Source organism: Chenopodium album, chromosome 25 (genome assembly GCF_948465745.1).
Source record: "Chenopodium album chromosome 25, dcCheAlbu1.1, whole genome shotgun sequence".
Taxonomy (NCBI): Eukaryota; Viridiplantae; Streptophyta; class Magnoliopsida; order Caryophyllales; family Amaranthaceae; genus Chenopodium; species Chenopodium album.
The window spans coordinates 6204066-6228095 of record NC_137858.1 but is presented as its reverse complement, the minus strand read 5'-3'; the positions used below and the strand labels follow the sequence as shown (position 1 = coordinate 6228095).

General features: G+C 35.1%; 2 protein-coding genes and 1 pseudogene across 3 annotated transcripts; 1 reads left to right on the top strand and 2 right to left on the bottom strand.

Annotated features, from left to right (window-relative positions):
• Positions 1-3750: 3750 nt before the first annotated feature.
• On the bottom strand, positions 3751-11066 carry LOC145615163 (dolichyl pyrophosphate Glc1Man9GlcNAc2 alpha-1,3-glucosyltransferase-like; annotated as a pseudogene). The gene is made up of 4 exons (XR_014107241.1): positions 10182-11066; positions 6530-6734; positions 5729-5966; positions 3751-4329 (listed from the first exon to the last, which is right to left on the bottom strand). The product of XR_014107241.1 is annotated as a dolichyl pyrophosphate Glc1Man9GlcNAc2 alpha-1,3-glucosyltransferase-like (transcript).
• Positions 11067-14414: 3348 nt separating this feature from the next.
• On the top strand, positions 14415-17087 carry LOC145615143 (ATP synthase subunit delta', mitochondrial-like). The gene is made up of 2 exons (XM_081670215.1): positions 14415-14821; positions 16548-17087. Exons 1-2 carry the CDS (start codon positions 14573-14575, stop codon positions 16890-16892), a joined length of 594 nt encoding a protein of 197 aa, XP_081526341.1. The 5' UTR covers positions 14415-14572; the 3' UTR covers positions 16893-17087.
• A 565-nt stretch (positions 17088-17652) lies between these two features.
• On the bottom strand, positions 17653-20952 carry LOC145613280 (sterol 14-demethylase-like). Its single transcript, XM_081668357.1, has 3 exons — positions 20732-20952; positions 19338-19838; positions 17653-18894 (listed from the first exon to the last, which is right to left on the bottom strand). The coding sequence occupies exons 2-3, from the start codon at positions 19809-19811 to the stop codon at positions 17896-17898; spliced, it is 1473 nt and encodes a 490-aa protein (XP_081524483.1). The 5' UTR covers positions 19812-19838; positions 20732-20952; the 3' UTR covers positions 17653-17895.
• Between the last annotated feature and the right edge of the window lie 3078 nt (positions 20953-24030).

Sequence of the window (24030 nt, the reverse complement as noted above, 5' to 3'; positions counted from 1 at the left end):
GCACCATCACATGTACTTAATTACAATCATGCTCGAACTATCTCGGAATTAATTAAAATTGAGAAGTAATATAATTATATTATTTAAAATCACTATGCATATATTATCCTGCATATTAGGAGAATTAGTGAATTGTACAAATTAACAATGTCCACCAATAAAAACTTTATTAGAACACGACATGACATGATGATAAAATTAGATCAAAAAAGTTTGTCAAACTATGATATCTTTGATCATCTATTAAAAGTCAAATGTAACTAAGAAATCCGAACAAAAAATCAAATCAAATAAAACCTAATCTTAGCTAGGTTCTTATTCATGATCAACATACACATGTAACACGTGCCTTTCTAGATTACATACGTCCTTGTCATACACAATAAACTCTCGACCTTCATAATAGTTGAGTCATTCTTATAATCATATTTTCTTATATAAAGCAATGATGTGTCAAATAACCTACTAAATATGGAGTAATCATAAACCACTATGTACTATCGATCTATTTATGAATTGTACGACTACATATTCTAAAAGCCTCACCTAAAAAATTGCCCAACAAATATTACCACAACGTTAATTAGAACAACTGGCCTGGTCCAAGAGAAAGGAATCAGAAAGAATGTTGAGAAACTTTAATTTAATAGATTATAGAATATGGTTGGATATTAAAGAATATGAGTTGATGATTTATTTACAAGGTTGAAGACAAACACCCACGCATGCACATGTGTTCCAGTTAATGCTAACTTCTTAAAATACAACATAATCTTTTTCTTTTTTTTTTTTTTGAAAAATGAGTTATTGCATTTGTTGTATTTAGCACTTCAATAATTAAAAATAATTAAGGAAAAGGACACAACTGCATTGAAGAAAGAAATCTCACAATCTGACACGTAAGATTTTCTATGACAAGGGTCATTTATTAAAAAATTCTCAGGTGTGTAAATATAAAAATTAGCTCACCTAAAATAAATATAAATGTTATAATTGTTCATGGTTTATAACTTTTATAAGCTTAGTCATCAAAAACATACTCAAATTCTCTTTTACAATTGAAGAAGATTAAAATTTTAGGTTTGGCAAAAAAAAATGGGTAACAACTCAACTAATCAAAAATAATAATAACCCTATTTATTCTAAAAAGTAGGTCAATTTTATGTGAAAAGTTGGTGGATAATATCTTTTTAGACTTTTTAGTTAGGTGGATAAAACATGCAAATATAACAAGAAAAATGATGTAAGTGATTATGAAATGGAATTTAATAATTTATTACTTCTTCATTCATTCTAATTATAATTACCTTGGTAAGCAAGTTAGGAAATTATTGGACAGTTGTATAGTTTTATGATCTTATGAAAACCTTATATTATAAAATAAGGAATATATGTTTCAAGGTAGGGGTTGAGGAAATGACAACACATTTTCTTCTTGTGTATAGAATATGGCGTGGCTTAAACAAATTTCCATGAAATTACACGTTTTTTTTCCCTCTATTTCTTAGAAGATGCATGCTAACTGTTTTGGGGGTTTCTTGTATTATAGGGACTCTTATAGAAATGTGCCTTTTTTGTTATGTTTAGGGCCAGAGCAGGATTATAGTTGATAAGTTGTTATTAGATGAACTTAAATTGGACAAGTAGAGGGAAAAAAAACCCGAGATTTAGGTTACTTGCTAAAGTGTACATAAGTCATCCTAGTAGGAAATCGACACTGAGAACACTATCACTCGTACGAGTATATGTGAGCTATGTCCTTAATTAGGCAAATGCACGAAGTATAAACATACTTTTTTTTGGAAGGTAAGAAGGATAATCTTATTAGTTTGAAGCCTCTTATAATCTAACTAGGTCAGTTGATCCATGTTAGCTGATAGACACTTTTAGTGTTAAGAGTACCCCGTACCATAGAGGGGGAGAGTAAGAAAATACCAAATACCTGCTCTTCAAAGTGCTTCTAGAGAGGAAGTACTCCGTATATACATACACGTACACATACATTATTAATGTACATAAAGTGTCTACATCGATTTGTTTTGGGACATAGGAGCAATAATAAATAAGACCTTAGCTTCAATCTGACATGGTAGCAGCAACATTAAATTTGACTTTGAATACTTTTAGTAGAGGCAGATAATTGAATGAATGAATTATCAAGTTAAATAAATGCCCAAACTTTGGAGGGTTCAAAAGTGATGCCAATATATAACAAGTACTTTCCTAAAGTTTGAGTAAAAATGTGTTTACATTATATTTACTACCTTACGATTAAAGGGATGTTCCAAAACAATTATTTATTTACATTTTTTTTACAAAAAAAAAAAAAAAAAATAAATAAAATAAAATAAAATAAAAAAATAAAATAAAATGCTTTGCTTTGTTTATACTCCTACCATTGCGTGCTCATATATTATTATTATTTATAAGGACAATTGGAAGATTGAAGATAGTAAAAATATAAGGAAGGAAAAGGGATAAAAATCGGCATGTTTGACATTCTACACGATACAATGCTTGTAGCTCAAGTGTGGGGCTATCCCTTACCCCTCATGCTAAGGAAGTGTGATACCTTTACTATGTGTTTGATACTATAAGGTAATGCATCTATATAATGTCAATAATAAAGGTAGTGTATGTAGAAGTATGTAGAAGTATGTGACATGTGAATCACTATATCGGCTCAAATTAATTAAGATTGGTTCTTACATTGTCTCAATATCTCTTATGGCTATTTCAATTCATGGTTTTATGAAGATATTCTTAATTGATAATAGTTGTGTTAGAATTTGTAATTTCTCCATCACTTGATTTTGGTTATTATGATTTGATCATATTAATTATCTCTTAAAATTACATGATCAGTGATATATATCTAGCTATTAAAGTCTAATTACACCAAGAGATCAAATTGGAAAAAAATAAAATAAAAAATCAAACAATATCATATTATACCTTAAATTTAGATCAACTCGCCTTATATTAAGTGAAAAGAACATCCAGTCATTATATAATTTACACAATAAAAAGCTAATTTTTTTTAGAATATTTTGAAATAGTGGACATGTTTACTAATGGCGGAAGCTTGGAGTACTAAAATTGCAAGCATTTATTCTATCTAGTTCATTCAATTTCATTGACACTAGTGACCTTCATTCAATCCAACTTTATTGTATTGAATAGTAGTGAATGTTAGATATCGACTAATAATGCTCAAGAACGCTTAACCAAAAACATTTTACTGGACATTACAAAATTACAAGCTAAAAAACTACCTAGAAATACCAGAAACACTACAAATTTTAACCTTTAATTTAATTGCCACCAAAGCAAATGACCTCTTGCTAAACAATATTTTTGGGCTTATTATTGTAATGAAAGATGGTAGCTATAACATTACTAATTTCATATCCTTTTCTTCCCTTCTTTTTTTGGCCAAAATAAGCTTTGGTTAACAAAATTCACTTCACTTTTTTATCCATCTATACCCTTCCAATTATATATCCTTATTTGTTCAAAAAAAAAAAAAAAATTATATATCCTTATTCCTGAATTCATCTCTTCCAACAAAACTTATTTTACACATATAAGGGCAAATTCGTCTTTTCATATTATTTCTTATATTGGGCCTACAAAGCTACAATCTTGAAATTACACTACATTTTAGCCGAGAGAACCCTTTCTGGAAGATTCATTTGTGGCCAATAATCCAATACTACGTATAATGTAGTGAAAATCAATCTTTTTGGTTCAAGATATGTTTAACCAGCACCAAATTGGACTGCTTCTGTTTGTAATACATGCAAGTATAGAAGAGACAATGAGAAAAATTTCAAGCCGGAAAAACAAACTCGAGTTGCTCAACATATGACCTTGAAATTCAGACATGACTAGACTAGGAAACGAACTGAGAAGAAAGAATGAGACATCAAGAATAGAGAATTATCCATTTCAGCTGCCAAATCCAAGAGTACATGATCCCTAATGCACTATATACAGAAACTAACATTAAAGGTAGAAACGGAAGCTTGTTCCCAAGAATGTAAGGATGTAGAAATTGACCCCATATTTCAACCGCCACAAGACCTAGCAAGTAGCTCTTGTAGATCCATCCAATGCCAAGCCCTCCTTTCTCGGAAATGCCCTGGTTTTCCTCAGTTCTCAGTTCGTCATCCTTCTTCTGCAAATCTTTCTTTGAATTTGTAGGTGTTGCCTCAGAAAAAATGGAGAAACCAAACCACATAAGAATACAGTGCAGAAGCAGCAGTGTCACTTTTATCGGGTATTCTCTGGCTTCAAACAGAAGTGGGAAGAGAGAGTAGCACGAGACTGCATAGCAGATGTACCAAACTAATTAGTCATTCAATAAACCATAGTAAAGAAAGGAAGGCGTTTCCAAATTAATTTATTATTATGCAAGCGTAGTTTGTGCATGTGATTTAAGGTCACAATATGATTCGGCTCGGTTGAAATTCAAACAATAGTATGCATCCCAATTCCCAAACTCCCAAAGGCTATAAGTTACATGCAAAAGTAGTCAATTCTGACCAGTTTAGGACATATCCACCTTTACTTTAAAGTCTCTAAGGACTCAGATTTGAGAAGTTGTAGAGCATGTAAATGGCATTCCACACCAAAACAAGAAAATCTAAGCTGGTATGGTTCTATGCACAGCCCAAACAGATCATTGTGCAACCCCCACCACCCCCAACCCTGCAATACAACCAAGGTTCTAGTTATATAAACCAAAGAGCCCCGGTCTGACAGGAATTAGCAACCCAACAAAAAGCTACTTTTTAAGTGAGCAACTTCACTTTATGATAATTTAGATTTTCAAATGACTAACAAGAAAGCAATAACTGCAAGTAATTGTTGGCTTATATTTGTATTACGAAGTACATCAAGATTATATTCAACTTTTACATAGATTTCAATATTATAGATGCATCCTAAGACGAGATTGGTTTGGAATTTTGGATGGACTTAAAAAATTAGCACTGCAAGATACATAGCCTACCTCGTACTTCTGTCTCGGCTTTTAACTTCAGTTCCATGAATTTTTTTCTCTCCTTCTTAGGCATTTTATGAAGCTATCACTTACTAGAAATGTAGATTAAAATGTGCCACGCTATGTTGTGAGTTTTAATAGTAAAATGGAAAGGAGTTTTCTCAGTGACAACTTTTCCCAATGTTCTGTGTTTGTTGGCTTTAAAAACTTCGTAATATGTCTTATCATGGTATGATCAAAACTCAAGCTATCGTTCACAGACTAGCTCCATCGAAGAGACTATAGGAGAGAATACTCAAGAGGGAAACATTGTGACAGGTTGATTTTATGGAGATGGGCAAGCTAGCCATTAAGCTGACCACAATCGAAAACCAAGAACAGGGGGTAGTGCAAGAATTTTGAACCAAACTTTCAGAATTGAAGTTACCATACTACAAAACAAGTAATCACATAATGGAAGAATACAAATCATACTATGAATAACACATAGCTTATAGGTGAAATACAATGAGAAACAAACTAGCTCCACTAGCATTTAGCATGCATATAAGAAGGCAATCAACCCCTTTCAACAATTCTCATTATGTTGCCGAAAATCAACAAGAGTAGTGCATTACGTAGCTTAAAATGGCAGACACCAATTAATTTATTAAATAAACTTAGTCAATATCATGTAATGAATCAATGATCAAATATAGCCACTAGAAAGCAAAGTCATACCTATTGAGATAAAAAAGTAATGCCGTGCATCATTTATGCTGTCCACTGCATTAATTGCCAGAGGGATAAGAAAGTGAAGTGTTGCCTTCTCATGGACATGCCAACCAAATACAAAGCCACATGAGTAAGCATAAGCTATCCATCTAGCAATCTTCCTTGGCCGAGGATTCTTCCAGGCCTTGAAAAGACAAGGAGAGATGGCAAGCAAGACCATCATAAAGGTCATCAACGGAGTGACCTGTTGACAGAACAAAAAGGAATTATCACATCATTTTCTTAACAGATAATATGTACATATACAATAAGACTCATTTAATCAACTATTGCAGATATACAAAAGTAAAGCCCAGACAACATAATCATCACAAGGATTACTTAATAGTGAAAAGAAAAAAATTGACGAACATGTTCTAGGAAGAAGACAAGAGGGTTCAGTTCTAAAAATTGAATGCTAATTCATACTATGTTTCCAAGTCATTGAACTCCAATATTTTACTAACACATAGCTTCAGTACAAGCATTTTCTTGAAGAAGGTGCTACTATTTAACCATACAATAAGGACTTTCTTAGGACTCCTCCCACCCCCAACCCCCTTTCCCTCCCACCCTCCGAACATAAAGTTAAAAAAAGGATGGAAACATGCATCTTTGTCAACTAAGCCACTCAATTCATGGGTACTAAAATTACAGGTAAGTAGTATTAGAAAGCCGAACTTAGAGACAAGTTAGAGATAATAAGCCATCGTAAATTTACAAACTTGAAAATAAAAATGCAATGGAACTAAAATTCTACTATTCTACCTGAGGCAGTACTGCGAAAGGTGATGAGTCCCCCACTAGCCCAGAAGTGAAAGAACCTGTTGGTCTTTGGACATTAACCCACTCTTCTGAGAAAGAAAGCAAGTAGTTTATCTGCCATTATGTAGAACATCCAAAAGTTTGGAGCCCAAAATGCATGGCATAGACCCCTGCCAAAAGGAAACATTCGATGGATGACTTGAAGCATCTGCAAAGTAATAACTGAACAATTAAGTAACCCTGTAAGAAGAAACATGCAGTCAAAATGAGTTTTATGTAGTGTGCAGAATATAGCATAACAATCAGGGGAAGGCTCAATTAGCATCTCATATGCCTGGATGGCTGGATCAAATGAATTCCCAGACCTGAGTGCTTCATAAGAGCACTTTTTCATCATCTGATGAGTACCAATGAGCAACACATGCACACAAGTTACGACTTACACCAAACAATAAATAATACCATGCCACTCGATAGATCAATTGCTAGAACTTAAGAAGACAGGAACCTCTAAGCTTACACACTTCCACTGCTCAGACAGAATGTCATGCTTTTTATTTAAGCCCATATCATAAAGGATGTCATTTTACCTAGGATAGCAATGAATGGATTATTTTCCTTGACCTTTTCAAAACTTCCTATCATATGAAAATTTACACTCATAGAAACAAGTTCATTGTTTTTGGAAATTTTATGTACTTTAGTATTTTACTGTACTTTATCCCCTCAAATGGCTATTTGGGACCAATGTGTATAAATTAATGGGTTCCGACTCTCAAAAAGATTGGGGGGACACCAAAATCAGAATTTCAATTTCAATGGTAGCCTTTAAACGGACAATTTTCCCGTTTCCAATATCCGCCGATTTCATAAACTCAAGGCTACCACGGACATTTATGACAGTATATAATGATCATATATGGTTCCAAACGACATTATATGACCCCGAGATGTATCCCCTAGAATCTCAAGGTTTTTCGACACCGTGTCCCAAAACCTCCAAAATTGCCCAAAAAACGTGAATAGCCTTCAATTTTGGAACTTTTTGACTTTTTTTCACCGAAAATAAAAATTGCCGAGATGGTTACCGTGGACCCTAAAACCCTTCAAGAGTCCAATTGGGTAGGTGGAACCATCCAATTTGCCTTTAAGCATCCAATTTACCCGTTTTCTTACACGCCTCTTGTATTGGAAGCTTTCACAAGGCCTTTACGTAGCTGAGTAATAGTCGTATATTGGGTCGAAACAACATTATATAACCCTGGGATGCATCCCGTAGTATTCTATGAATTTTTGACACCAGGTCCTGACACCTCCTAAATTGCTCCGATTTCATGTATAGCCTTCAAATTTGGCTTCCGTACATTATTTTTTCACCGGGCAAAATTATGCATCCAATTACTTCCATGGGTTCCCGAAGGGCTTTAGGAGTCATAAATAGTACCCTGAACCACCTCATTTTTCCTTAATCATCATGTCTTAAGGCAAAGATGACATACCCTCCAATGACAGAAATATCTATTTATATGACTTTCAAAAAGATTGGGGGACACCACTAAAAACTCATGACTAGGGGTGCTAAACCTTCGAGCCGAGCCCGAACACTGGTAAGCTCGGCTCGAACTCGTTTGTCTCAAAAGAGGCTCGGCTCGAGCTCGAAGCTCGACGAGCTTTCGAAACCTAGGCTCGGCTCGAGCTCGAGAATCCTGATGCAAGTTCGAGCTCGGCTCGAAGCTCTGATTGAGCTTGTAATTTTGAGAACCTCGGAGTTAGCAATTCAGTGTAGAGCACTCTGTATTTAGTTGGAATTAGGGGTAAAACGATGCAATTACAGATTGAATAGTCAACATCTTCATAAATTGTAACAATTAACCATATTTTAATATATAAATAAATAAAAAAAATTTAACCTCTTGTCCTTGCCATTGATGAACTGTTGAAGGCTTGAAGTTTGTAAGGAGAAGACAAAATTCACCTTGATAGTAAGTAGCGTATTCTAATCGACACCGGTAAGCTAGTCGGCGACAATGATGGTGTTTCCGACGGCTAGTGGGGTGGTGGTGTATTGTTGTGAGGTGAAACTCATGAAAGACTGAAGTTGTTAGCTGATGAGAGTGACGGCTATGTTATGCGTGAGGAAACTGATAGTAGAACTAAAGCTAGGGTTAACAAAGACAATTGAAGGAGTAAATCCCAACAATCCAAAATTGGGTTTTTATTTTTTATTTTTTTAATAATAAAAATGAACATTTAACTTTTAGTTAAGTGGAATTTATTACTGTAATTCATAATTTCAATTTAAGAATAAAAATAAATTTTTTTTATATAAAATTTGTATTTTTTAAAAATATATATATAAATATATTTTAATCGAGCTGTTCACGAGCTTTTCGAGCCGAGCTTTGACTTGCTCAACTCGGCTCGTTAAGGTTTCGAGCCGAGTTCGAACTCGAGTCGAGCCTCATCGAACCGAGTTTTGACCGAGCTTTGACCGAATCGAGCTCGAACAGTTCACGAATAGCTCAGTCTCATTATCACCCCTACTCATGACATCCATTTTCTTTCTTTCTGAGTTCTTTGGCTTTTCCTCGGACTTTCATTTTAACAGTATGCAGCTATTCACTTTGCAAACACTGTGTATCTAAACAATACCTCACATCTACAAGCTTAGATCAGCTATGGTATGTAAAGCATGATTCTTTGGCTCTTTGCTAAGTAATTACCAACTTGGTTCTCACAGTGGCACATTTTTCTTGTATTCCTAACTCAGTAATTCCCCTATCTACTTCGTCCATGGCAAATCTTCACAACCTTTCAATAAAGTAGATCCACCCTCAAGGGGTATACAACCTAAAGCTGGCTTTCACAAATCAACAACAGTATTCATAACTCCACTATCTACTTCTTCATAAATAGAAAACCTTCACAAGCTTGCTTTGATTACCATGACGTAGCTCCCCTCTAAAGAAGTACTTCGTATAAGCTAATGACTTTCACAAGTTGACACCATTATCTATGAGTGCTACGTTGCACATCAGCATATGTCTGTCCTGTTAAAACAAGTTTTTTTTACCAATGCACAAGCATCGTGTATCAAAGAATCTAATTTACAGCTCCTCAATACTCCATTACCCACATTCAATAAAGATTTGCTAACATCACCAACTCATAGGTAAGATGTAACAGTGAATAAATTACAGTAGACATAAAAGAAATTTTTCTTCACCTATATATTTCTCTATCACCTGTAACACTTTAAAAACTCTACTTGAAGTGACTAACGAGTGTAACTAATCGTTCTTCCCTATGCATACTAACCACCCCTTACAACTTCCAGGTACACTAGCATTATTTCAGCTTCTCATTCAGTGAAAAGAGTAATCAAATATCTCCAAACCTCTAAAGTTTCGAACTTCTTTCATCCTTATCATAAATCTCCATTAATCATTCCTCAAGCATTTTCTAACTCTAAATTCCACTGTTCGATTCAGTACAACAAGGTCAAATCACTAAGATTATCATTTCAATTCAGCATTCACAATAGAATTAAAAATTGTTGCAAAAAGAAGCAAGGATTAATGCAATAATAACTAAACTCACACATTTTCAATAATAACTAAATTATTCTACCACCACAAAGAAGCAACATTTATACCTGATCATGGTACACAAACGGTCCAAAAGCCGCCGCGAAAACCACCACTACCGCCAACCCCATCATCAAAAGCCGCCCAAAACCCTTGATCAATCCACCTCTACAATAATGCCGCAACAAATACACAAAATAAACAGGAGCAGCAACAGCAAACAAATGCTTAAAACACAATAAAACAGCAAAAAAGAAACCCCCCATCAAATCTCTCCCCTCCATTAACGCTGAAATCGAAATCAAAAGCAATCCCAACAAAAACCCATTATACTGAAAATGCATATGATCAACAATCAACAATGCAGGCGACCAAATAACCAAAACCCAGATCAATCTCCGCTTTGTTGAATCCAATTTTCGAGTAATTCGATAAATTGCAAAGTGAAGAACAAAATCGGCAACAATCACAGTAATTCTCTGGAAATAAACGACGGAATCAGCCTTGTAATTGAGACCTTCATGAAGATCAACAATGGTGAGGTCAATTTTTGCGGCGAAAAGAGAGAGAAAGAGCTCGAAATAAGCGAAAAATGGAGGGTAATCGAGGGTCCATGGACTAGTGGTGTCGGAATACCAGTGAGAGAGAGGGAGAGAGTTGGTAATGGCGAGCCAATTGCGGTGAACTTCGAAATCTGTGCTGTGGTAAGATGGGAGTAAGAGAAGTTTGATTGAAGTGGAAATGAGGGAAAACCATATGAGTTCTTTGATGGGTTTTGGAGGTTGGTCTTCCATGGAGGAGAGAGAAATGGAGGTTGTGAAGAAGATTAACAATGGAGTTTAAGGGAAGTGGGGTTGAAAATTGAGGAATGTGAGAATAGTTTTTGGTAGTTGGATCCTGCATTAACCCATTCAATTTCATTCTATGTTAGTTTCATGTTTCTCATAGTTCTTGGTTATTTCATTTTGTGTGATTTGATTAAAGATTTGATTATGGAGGAAGTAAATTAAAATAAAATTCACTTGATCTGTTAAAAAGGATTGTACTTTATCTTGTGACGAGGTTGTGGGATTAATCGTCATTACTAGGGGAAACTTAGGGCGGGAATATCCTTACCTCTTTTCCTTACTCCTTAAAATCTTTACACTAAGGGTCTGTTCTGATTTAGGGCCTGTTCACATTTACTTAATTTCAGTTCAGTTCAGTTCAGCTCCAATCAGTTCAGTTCAGTTCAGTTCAGTTCCAATCAGTTCAGTTCAGTTCAGCTCTTAATTTCCCTCTCACATAAAATATTCATTTCAGCTCAATTCAGTTCAGTTCAGTTCAGTTCAGCTCCAATCAGTTCAGTTCAGTTCAGTTCAGCTCAATTTAGTAAATATGAACAGGCCCTTAGTGAACTAAACTGATTAGAGCTGATTGAACTGAGCTGAACAGAACTGAATAGAGCTGAATTGAATATTTTACGAGAGAAGGAAATTTGAACTGAACTCGGCTGAAATTAAGCTGAAGAGAACAGGCCCTAACTCGTTCCTAATTGATTTATGAGAACTTCCATTTCAATAGTGCTACTATAGCTACGTTAACCACAGGGCAGTGATTGGAGAACGAAGAGCAACGATAACGAAACGGAGACTGCGATGAGTTGATGATGACTTCAATTCTTCAAACGACTATAACAGTTTGAAAAGTGGAGTTTGATGTATCACAACTTCAACTAATTGCTAGGATATGTAAATCAACCCCCGCAACCAATAATATACAAGAGATCAAAGTTAGATAAAAATCTCAAAGTAAAAAGTCTAGAAAAATAATAGATTATAAATTGCACTATAAGAAATAAAGTATGAAAGTAGAGACAATAAGCAAATTTTAAAATTTATGGCTAATTGAAGTAACAACTAATTAACAAAGTCTTTGGAAAAAATTGTGATGGATTTGGACAAATTATAAGAGTCGTCACCCCAATTATTTAAAAAAATAAAAAAATAAAAAAAAATAATAAATAAAAAAAAAAATAAATAAAAAAAAAAAAAAAAAAAACCTTGAATGATCCAATAAATTGCCAATCACATTTAATTTCTTAAACAAAGAGTGGACATTAGCCATCACCTACAAAGATGACAATTGACAACTAAATAAATCATGCATAAGCTACATACTACCTAGATAATTAAGTTTGGCCAATTGCACTAGCAACTCCACTTCCCAACTCATAATGAGGAATTGAGGATTGTATCTTAGCTACAAAAAACTTTAGAACAAGGCTAAAATATGACAAGGCCAAAGGAAAATAAAAGAGTAGGAGAAAGTGGTAAAACACTTTAGGTATAAAAATCCAAAGATACCAACCTAGCTATGTTATAATTGGGCTTTCGAAGCTAAATGGAATATGACTCATGACTCAATCCACCCACTTTCACATTTTAACAACCCTATACTCATGACCACCTATACTAGTACTTTATATTTGCCTATACCAAAGAGGCAATCATGTTTGTGTGTGAGTGTGACCTTAAAGTACTTATATTCAAGTATTTTATCTCTAAAAGTTGATGATTTTGATTCCTATCTAAGAAAGATGCGCCACTACTTCCAATTTTGGAAGATCAATGGTATATACTTTGTACACAAAGTATTGTGTAGAACGGACTCACGTGAGTCCGGTCATACAAACACTCAGAAATTAGATACATAATGGTCAGATATTAATTTATAAATATCAGATTTTAGATTAAAAGTGTCAGAAATTAGATAATAATGGTCAGATATTAGATAATAATTATCAGTTTTTAAATTTTAAATGTCAGATATTAGGTTTTGATTGTCAGAAATTAAATTATAATAGTCAGATATTAGATTATAGTTATCAGATATTAGATTAAAAATGTCTAATATTGATCAGATTTTATACAATATTGATCAGATATTAGACAATCCCAACACTCAATCAGACATCCCCTGTTCTTCTTCGTGCTCCTCAAATAATCAGACCCCTCCCATCTCTTCTTCTTGCTCCATCCACCATCATCAACAATCATCGCCATCCTTGGTTCGTCATATCTCACCAACACACATAAAAATAAATAAATAAAAAAAAAAGAAGAAGAAGAGAGAGAAAATAAAAATCAGTAAAACTCAACTAAAGAACAACAAACATTAACAATGATTTCTGGGACGATTGAGCTTGAAATTGGCAGGATCATCGTCTTCTTGATGTTGTTAGGGGTTGGAGGGTCAACAAGGAATCTAAGCTTCGTGCGATTGCGATTCTTGATTTTGCATTTTTCATTCATGTGGGTGTTGTTGTCGTCTTGATGTTTGTGGTTTATGTTGTGGTTGTTTCTAGAAGATTTGGGGGGTCTTATAAGGTCTTACCTACTGCTCCGCTAGGGGAGGGTGGTCGCCGGCCACCAACATGTGGGTAGAAAGTGGCAGAGGCAGTGGCAGTGAGTGGCAGTGGGTGGGGGATGGGTGTGTATGACAAACCGGACTCACGTGAAACGGTCTCACGCAAAACCTTCTCTACTTTGTATCTATACTATATTTTTGAAACACTTGTTTATTTTTTGCAAGATTCCAATACTCACTCGTCAATTGCCATTAAATAAGGATATGGAGATAATGAGGCATATCACTCCTTACGTATCTACAAGCCTCAACTTCACTTTCTAAGAGGCAAGTGCAATTTTGTGCACAAGGGTGAACACACCTACCCTTTTCCTCCATAACCCATAACACCATATATGGAGTACAACTAACAATAATGACCTAAAATTTACATGTATAAGTTAGTGTCATTGGTGATCAACGTGGTAGTAATGGGGAAATGACACTAGCATGTATTGATAAGGTTATAAGGATTATTTTTTACAGTACATGATACTCCGAATAATTTATAACACATTTTAAATCAAATCTAAATACAACGTACAATATAAGCCTTAACATTATTGAATAGCTTTTTATCCTAAAATTTCTTCAAATTCAATGAAGTGAATCAAATAAATAAAGAAATTAAGAATTTATTAATTGAAATTGTATTGAATAAGAGCATGTTCTCATTTACTGAACTGAACTACTTATGAGAGAAGAAAATTAGGAAATGAGCTGAGCTGAATTAAACTGAACTGGATCGAACTGAACGGAACTAAAATGAAAATAAGATGAAGAAAACAGACACTAATTATAAACTTTGGTAATTATTCCGATAATTAAAATTGGGAAATAATTTCTCAAAGAACCCCACAATGTTTTTTTGGTCATTGGCTAGTCAAAATCACCTTCCACAACCCAACAAAAACCCATCTCCCTTCTCCCAAAACCAAACAAATTCCTCCAAAAAAATAAACATAAAACACAATCCCAATTGAAAGCTTCACTTCATACTTCATCACACTTCACTCCTCACTTCTCTCTCTACTTTCTCTCTCTTCTCTCCGACTTGCGAGCCGAGCGATTCATGCTAGCAAGAGCTTCACGACTCGCCGGCGCCGCCGCATCACGGTGGTTCTCCACCGTTCACACGGCGGCGCCGGCGGAAGCAGAGGAAATGTTCAATGAAGCATGGATGAAAATTGTGCCCAACTCTGACCCACCAAAAACTCCTCTTTCATTTATCCAACCTTCTCCTTCAATACCCACTTCAATTCCTTCAAAACTCACCCTTAATTTTCACCTTCCTTACTCTTCCCACCTTTCCAACAAACAGGTAACATTATAACATTAATTTTCTTTTGTTTATAGTATAAAAGGTTTAATCTTGGAATATGGATTGCTTAATTATGTTCTTCTATTTTTAATTTCTTGTATGAATTTATCAAAATGTTGAATTTTTGGGTTTAATGTTGGTAAATCAATTGTTTAATTGGGTTTACAAAAGGTTTAATCTTGGAATATGGATTGCTTAATTATGATCATCTGTTTAAGTGTCTTATATGAATTTATCAAAATGTTGAATTTATGGGTTTAATGTTGGTAAATCAATTGTTTAATTGGATTTGGTGTAGATTTTGATGGGTTTTACTGTATAACAAAAGAGTTTAAACTGGTTAATTATATTATTATTATTTTTAATTATTGGGAATGAAAGTTGTTGTTTTACTAGTAGTTTTTAAATTTTATTTAATAATGCTGTAAATAGTAATACATGGTAATTATAGAGGTGTAAATTTCTGTTGGTACATGATTTGACTATGTTTGAAATACTGCTTCATATTTGTTTGCTCAACTTTTATTTAATTTTGTGGTTGTATGCTTGTCTCATCTTTATTGTCAGATCTCTTGACTTTGTTCTGTTGTAAGCTGGTACATGGTTGGTGATGCCTAGCACAATATTTGGGTGTCACAATCAATATCAAATTTGACATAGAAATAAAAATTCTAATCCAAATACAGTATGAAAAAATTATGCAAATTCTTGTCAAAAAAAAAAAAAAAAAAAAAAAAATATGCAATTTGTGATTTAAGTGGAAAATAGAAATTAGAAACTTAAACAAATGTACCTTTATTTATATGGCTATTCGAGTCTTCTGGATCACGATATTGTTTTCGATTGTAATGTGGGGAGTTTAGGCTAGAAAATCATGTCTTTGTTACAATATTGAGGTTTAATTGAAGTGCTGAACTTTCTTTGTTCTTGCTCTAAACTCGTCCTACTTTCGCAAAACAACCTGTTTTGTGTTCATCATTGTATGGGACGTGAAAAGATCGAAAGACATTTTGTTCTTATAGGTAGGAGTGAAGCTCTAGGCTGGATCATGAGGTTGTTGCATGTGGTACTGAGCTAAAATAACCATACTGAGTTAAAGCTTGATTAGTTAATATTAGATGTGAAGGTTCAGTTCAACTCAGGAAGTAGTCATAAGTGATTTCAGTACCTGTTGAAATGTTGATAATTCAGAAATTTTACTAGTACTACATATATTTATCTGTTCTCCAGAACTACTGGATTGTCTTAAGTCTTAACCCCTAACACTAACTTATCGATTTTCTGTGGGATGCCATGGAACTTGGAGTATCTGTGTATGTCTTCTCGGTAGGCTCTTAGCTGATCATTGATGACTCCTTATGCCGTTTTGATTAGATATTTTGGTAGATGTGACGGATGTTTCAAGTTGGTTGCTTTTATGCAGTCTCTTTTCTAGGTATTTTACCGTATATTACTTGTATCACGGTATCACCTAAACATGTCAGCTCTAATTTAGACTTGAAAAGGCCGACAAAATTTAGATCTCCTGCTCTCCACATCCGGAAGTCTGAACCAAATTGAACTTTCTTATGAAGATGTGCAATGCATGATTAATCAACCATTCCATCATTTTTGCAGTTAATTGTAAACCATAGCTGGTCTTGCTGATATTAGTTTTGAGCATGAATTTGTATGGAGTAAAAAGTTGTATCAACAAAAATCTCATGTCCCAAAACCTAATATGCAGGTTGATATGGTCATAGTGCCAGCAATAACTGGGCAGATGGGTGTTCTTCCAGGACACTTAGCAACTATGACAGAGCTGAAGCACGGCATTCTCTCTCTTCAGGAAGGCAACGAAATAACAAAGTATTTTGTCTGTGGTGGCTTTGCCTTTATCCATCCAAATTCAGTTGCAGACATTATCACAGTTGAGGCTGTTCCTTTAGATAATATTGATCCAAACATGGTCCAAAAGGGGCTTGCCGAGTTCTCACAGAAGTTAAATTCAGCCACTACTGATTATGAGAAAATTGAAGCACAAATTGGAGTAGATGTCCACAACGCGCTACAGTCTGCTCTCTCGGGGTAAAACTGCAGCTATATTAGTAATTGAGTATGATATTTTCCTGGAAAGTTTGCCTGTTAGTCTTCCTCGACGTAGTGTAGTGGATATCCAACTCTTTCTCTCTTTGGCCAAAAGCTAGAATGATCGTGTAATTTTCTTGTAATTTTATCATGTACTATGTGGCAATGAAATGGTCAAAGAAGGTAGATTTTATTTGTACTTTCTCCTTGTCTACTTAACTCTCCTATCAATGTGTACTTGGTTATGCCTGTGGGGCTGTGACACTAGACCAGTAGAGCTCATTAAACGCGGGAAAAATGTGGTCTACGAAAAATTCAATTCCTGAAACTTGAACGGCTGCCATTGCCAAAGAAGCTTGCGAATAGGAAGATACTGGAGATTTATCCAATCTTGATCCCCTTCGCGGTAATATGTGAACAATACGAATAGGGTCCATTCTAGCACAAATTTGAACTGAAGGATTACCTTCTTGCTTAACAGTTGTTAATTTTTGGATTATTGTGGTTAGGTCGTTGTTATAGTAAGTTATTTGGAAGAATGACAAAATCAACTGAACCAGTTCAAAGCTTCAAATTAGGTATGAATTGCCCACAGCCTCACTTCTCAGGCTGAATTATTGATAACAATACACTGAAATGAAAACACTTCATCTTTAAAGTATTCAGAAACATGCAGTAACTATCTTGACAGCAGTGAATTTACGATAGCAGAGTTTCTATCCGAGTAGAGAAGCATGATAGCAAAGGTATTTACTAGTTCCAAATCAACCCAAAACAGCTACGAGTAGTTATGAGTAGTCATAATTCAAGAAATGGCTAAACCACAAGAGTTTGCATCTGAAAGACACTGGAATTAATAATATCCTACATACAAATGCAAATCAAAAAGAGAAAAAAAGGTGCAGCTCTACAACCAACTGCCAACGCTACTAACATGAACATCAAGCATGGCCTTAGTGGCACAGAACATATCAAATAAATTAAATTTAAAGGGTGCTTCGCCCCAATCAGTCAACCACAAGCTTTCTTCGCTTGTATCTAACCATCACCTTCCCCTTCACGCCCACCACCATGGCATTCCAGTCAATCTCTGGGAATGGAGAAATTAGCTCAAACTCAAAATTCCTCAGAAGATGGCTCCAAATTGCCTTAATTTGCAAATAAGCAAATGGCTCTCCAAGGCAACCATGCCTGCCCCCTCCAAAAGAGATGTACGAGAATGGCCCTGCTAACTTATCCTCATCCCTACCAGGGGCAAAACGATTAGGATCATAGCTGTCTGGATCTTTGTAGATATGTGGGAGACGGTTGGCGAATGCTGGTGAGGTAGCAACAATATGACCCTTAGGGACATCATATTCTTTACCATCTTGAGTAGTCACACTGAAATCACCATGTGATTGGCGCAACAACATGATCAGCGGAGGATGGAGTCTAAGTGCTTCCTTGATGCAGCGATGCAAGACATCCATCTCCGATAAAACATCATGGTCTACATTCTCCCCATGCTTCTTCATGACAGTTTTCTGTTCTTCAACCACAGCAGAAAAGAATTCTTTATAACGAAGAAGATACGCACCAGTCCATGTAGATGTAATGGAGCTGGTATGTTGACCAGCAAACAGTGCAGCAATCAGAAGACCTGTGACCTCTCCCTCCGTTGTTGGCCGACCATCTTTGTACTTGGAGTCGATAAAGCACTGCAACATGTCATTCTCACACTTGCCAGAGGATTTACGGGAACCTATAATCCTTGCAAAAATCTCTGCAAGCTTCTTACGAGCTCTATCACGGCGGCGATGACAAGGGATTGGAAGATACGGGAACATAACACTAATGGGTTGCATCCCATTATCAAGATCATGAAATAAGGCAGAAACATCATCAAAGAGCTGGTCACGGACTTCCTGACCCAGGAGACATCTACTGGCTGTCAAGATAATAAGATGCTCCAACTCGTATTTCAAATCAACCTCCCCAGACTCTCCCCATTTGGAGAAGTAATCCTACATACACAAAAAATAATAATAATTTGTTTTGGTATTAGCATCAGAGAAAAGACAGCAAAATAAAAAGACTATCATTTTCAGCTTCAAAATACACCAAGTGTATTGGATAATTGGTACTGCAAGTGTTCAGTATTGCAAATGAATTCACATCACAATATCAAACACTTTTGGTAGAGGAATATGACATTCATTGCTAAAGGATGACATCAAAATTCAAATAAACTATAAAGGCAGAGAATATACAACGAATGTTCACGTCATAGATTTTGGACATATCTCCGAATAAATATCATTCTGGTCATGGTGTTTTACACAACTTAACAAGAACCATTGAATTGTGCAAAGCTGTATCAAATCAGACAAATCACATTCCCCTAAAGATGATACAAGCTACACAAAGTGAAACTAAAGGGAAAGGAGAATGAAGTGAAGAGAAAGACCTGAGCTTCCACAACCATCTGATCAACATAACTCTTGAGTTTACTGGCACGCAGAGCCTCAGTGAAGAAGCGGAACTGCTCCTGGCGGACAGAGTAGTCTACGTCAAAGACTACACCAGGTCCAAAAGTAGGGACATTGAAGCGATAGACCTCTTGCTGACTTAGATCAGTCTCAGGTGCCTTGAAAAAATGAGCAGACACCTCAGGACCAATCAAGAAGGTAATATTCTTATTGACAAGATTCAAGGTGAATACACTTCCAAGCTTTGGGTATTCTTCCTTCAACATGATAATGGGGCCCTTGAGAAAGCGAAGAAGGCCACCAATGACAGGAGGAAAGGCCTTTATCACCGGAGGAAGCCGTTTTCCAGATTTTGGCATAATTAGTGCTGAAATCAATTTAGCAGCTATAAGGGTTGCTACAATGAGTAGCCCCACATTTAAGAACTTACTGTCCATGATCTCTATCTCCATGTCTGTACTAGCTCTATCCGCTACTAACTGAAGAATCAAGGAGAATAATCAACCAAGGAACAAATATTAAAGTATGTATTCTCAAAAGAAAGGTTTGCAGACAATTTTCTAGAATTTCATAGAATAAGAAATAAAAATGTCCACAAAGTTCTGAAACTCCTCAACTAAATATCTCAAACTTTCAGAAGCCATTCTCAAAACCATATGCCTTCTCCAAAATATAAACACAAGACAGAATTGTAGGTCTTGTATACAACAAGTGTATTGTATTTCTTAGTTACAAAAATTACATAAAACTATAAAAGCCACCCCTTTGCAAAGTTCAATTTTAGGTGAATGGTGCCATGGTGGTATACAAGTAACTCAAATTCTCAAAACACACCAATCCGATGATATTAATTGTCGGAAGTCATTCATACAACAAACGTGGATGTCAACTAACTTAGTTAAACTCTATGTTTGGCAATCGGATCGAATGTCGTCTACGACTTTACCCTTTATGGCTCAATCTATACCAAAATAAACATACACAAATATAACCAATACCACTCACCCTTCTCCAAACTAACAATTTCAAAAACTTAAGATAAGAAACCATTAAAATACAAGAAACAGAGAAAAGAAATTCGCAATTGAACCCGATTTAATCAAAGCAAAACAACAGCAATCAACAAATAATGCTCCACCAATCAAGCAGATTAGCAAATACAACAATATAATCATATTAATCTCTAGTTAATCAAACGTCAAACCAATGTATAAACTTATAAATCTAACAAAACCCAGAAAACTCAGATTAAAGAGTGGCATCACACGTATAAAAAAATTAACACTTTAGTCTAAGATTCTCATCAAAAGGGTATCATAAAATCTAAGAAAAAATCATAAATACATGCAAAATAATAAGATAGAAAAATTACCAGATCATGAAAAACGCAGGAAAATTGCAAAGATGTTGAGAAAGGAGAGAGAAAAGGAGAATGTAAAGAGGGGTTGAAACGTGAGATATTTGCACAGCACTAAGACATACTGTCACTATTTGACCCACTTGTTTGTTTTTGTTATTTTTTGATTTGGAAGAACAAGAACAGTGTGCGTGAAGCTGTGGTTCAGGCGGATAATCCCATGTATTATACGCTTAATTTTTGTTTTTATGCTTTATAATATTCTTGATTTTGTGAGATTTGAGTTTAACTTTTTTGTTGATTTTTATTAATTATATTAGATCAGTGGTTCAGATTTGATTTAGATTATTCTAATTTTTTAAAGATGGGATCTGGATGGATTGGAGAATGGAGTGGACTAGTCATGGGCCATGAGGGATGAAGTTGATATTAGAGAGATTAGAGTGTATTAGTTTGAAGCATAACACATCTGGTCCCGAGTTAGCGTGGCACAAAATGGTGTGCGTGTTAGGCCGTGGGTTGTCCTTGGGTCGCATTCTTTGTTACTCGTACAAAATAATGATAAAGATCGATAAAATGGATTGACAAAGAATGGTAAATGAACTTGATGGCTTAACCTAACATGACTCGCAAGTCTTTCATGGCTAAGAGCTTGAGAATGAATAGGAATAAGATTTCAATCTGATTATGAGGAATGATTGAGAATTAACTACTTCTTGAGTTTTGAGTCTCGGACTAAATTTATTTTATGCTCTTTTAAGTTTTAACTCATAGCCCGGTTTAGGATTCCCAAAATACTCCAATCCTAAACTAAAAGTTGAATTGTTACTTTCACGCTATTAAAGAGAAATTAATTTCGGAGTACTCAGCTACTCATTAACAATGTGGAGAATGCACTACAAATTTCCTTACGTGTTGTATATCACTCATTGAACAAGAAATGATCAATAAATGCAGAGTATACTAGTTTACAATAATCTCTTTCTAATTTAATACAATTACAAATTTTAGATTTAACAATTTCAACTATGTATTTAAGAACATTAAAGACATTTTAATCATAGATCATAATGATGATTATTATATTTTAGTATGTGTAAAGAACATTAAAAATCAATCTGCTCACAGCTATGTCAGCTTGCCTCTAATAACAAGCTACAATTAAGCAAAATACTGTATGGATTGCAAGTTAACTGAAATTGAAAAGTGGTAGACAGAAATGGTATTTGGTTCATCAAATTCGACCGAGCTCACAGCTTTCACCCTGCAGCTGCTGGGCTCTCGATGAGTAAAGAAGGTCTCTCTTTGGCTCTATCTTTAACATCACTGATCACTCGCCTTAACTTTAGACTTTGAGCGAGGCTTTAAAGATGATGCTTAGAAGAGCACAGGATTGCCTGAAGTACCTGAACCAAGTACTTGCTGCGAGGCCTGCAACATCATTGCTGATTTGCTGATGTTTCCAAACTCTTGAAATTGGATTGGTCTGTCACCCTTCTTTACACTGAGGGATACCAGTCTTGAGGAGGCTTACTGGTCAGGCCGTCAGACCACATTTTTGCTTGAAGATCTGCTTTCAACTAAATTAGGAATGACTCAATGTTGCTTTGTTGCTTTGTTCAGTTTGTTGCAGTGCTAAGATGTTTCTTTTGGATGCCCATGCTGGAGCCTGTTGTAGTTGTCCAACTCTTTTCTGATTTCATGTGCCTAATTTTTTTGCCCTGCTTTAAAGAAACATTGTTAGAATTCCACCTTCTCAGAGCATGAAAACCCATACTTTAAGGCTTTGGAGCCTTAAGGGAAGGTCTCCTAGATATTAACTTTGCAATATTTGTGAACCAAGCATTGCATATAGCCAATAAGGTAAAGAAGATTGAAAACCCATACTAACCCCAAAACACACCTTCAACCAAACCGGCTTTGAAGGAATCAAAAGTTTCAAAAGAAACTAACCACAAAATTCATCAAATTATAAACTGGAACTCTGGAAGCATATATAATGTACAGCCTTTTATAAAGGATATCATATCAAAATCAACATGTTGCCACATCGTATCCTGGATGAATTCTCTGAATGTGGATTTTAGTTATTTACGCAGTTTTCCAGACAATCAACAAGCATAATTAAATCCGCATCTATGCAACGGAGAAGGAAAGAACACTCACATTACTTCCTTGATCAATGGTTAGGGTCCTAACTGGGTTCAGCTGTGACGAGGTATCAATGTTTTACTTTTTTTTTTTCTTTTTGGCTGAGAGGAGTATCAATAATTGACATCTCTTTTTTTAAGTTGATGGGGTAAATTGAGCTGTGTTTATTTCAACCTATAAGCTCCAATGACTGACCTTTGTGCATTTCCAGAACGCTTGGATTTTGAATCCCATGTAAGCTGTTAAATGACAGAATTAGCTATTGATTTTGCACGTCATTGACATACATGAACCAGGACCTATGATAATGAAGCCATGTAAGACTAGCCTATGACGGAGTATCTATTAGAATTTTACATGAAGTGTTTGTTGGTTGCAGTTGGAGAGATCCTAGAGATGTCAACAACAGATATGCTATTGATTCAATTACACTAAGCCTATTACTCTATTAGCTCTTTTTTTTTAAAACATACTCTATTAGCTCTATTTGATGGTGTAATAGCTCTAATATGGTGCATGTCTTGCTGTGTGTTATCAGAGTTAAGGATTTCTTTGACGGGAATAATAAAAAATAAATTAATAAAAAGTCAGAAGAAATGAAACAGAAGTTAGATAGAGCTAATCTGGCAGGTGTTTTGCATCCATTACTGAAACAGAAGAAGAAATGAGGAGATAATAAGGATAATAAACAGAAAAAGGAAGGGGTGTAAGAAGAGAAGTCAGGCTACTGTACTTGCTATTTCTTTTACATGTTTAGTGTTTAAAGTGATTATAAGGTATCTTGTAATTTCGTTTGTTCATTGATGAACGACATGTAAAGCTTTGAGCAAACCCACATCAGTGTACATAACTTTTGGCCAGAACAATAAACTGAATAAGGTAACACAAAGAACTCAATACAATAAATGTTTCAGCTCATTTTATCATGTTACAACCATGAACCAGCAAAAGAAATTCAGACTAACATACGCCACATTCAATCTGTAACAAAAATAAGCTAGTTGAACATAGTTCTTCCCCTCGAACTTAATTATGAGCATGAACCACAGACAGCAGAACAACAACAATTAAACAGCATCAAGAGAGTAGAAACTAATAGATTAAACAATCAGGTAGAAAGGACATCAAAATCACTAGACTACTCTTTTTTTATTCTTTTTTGT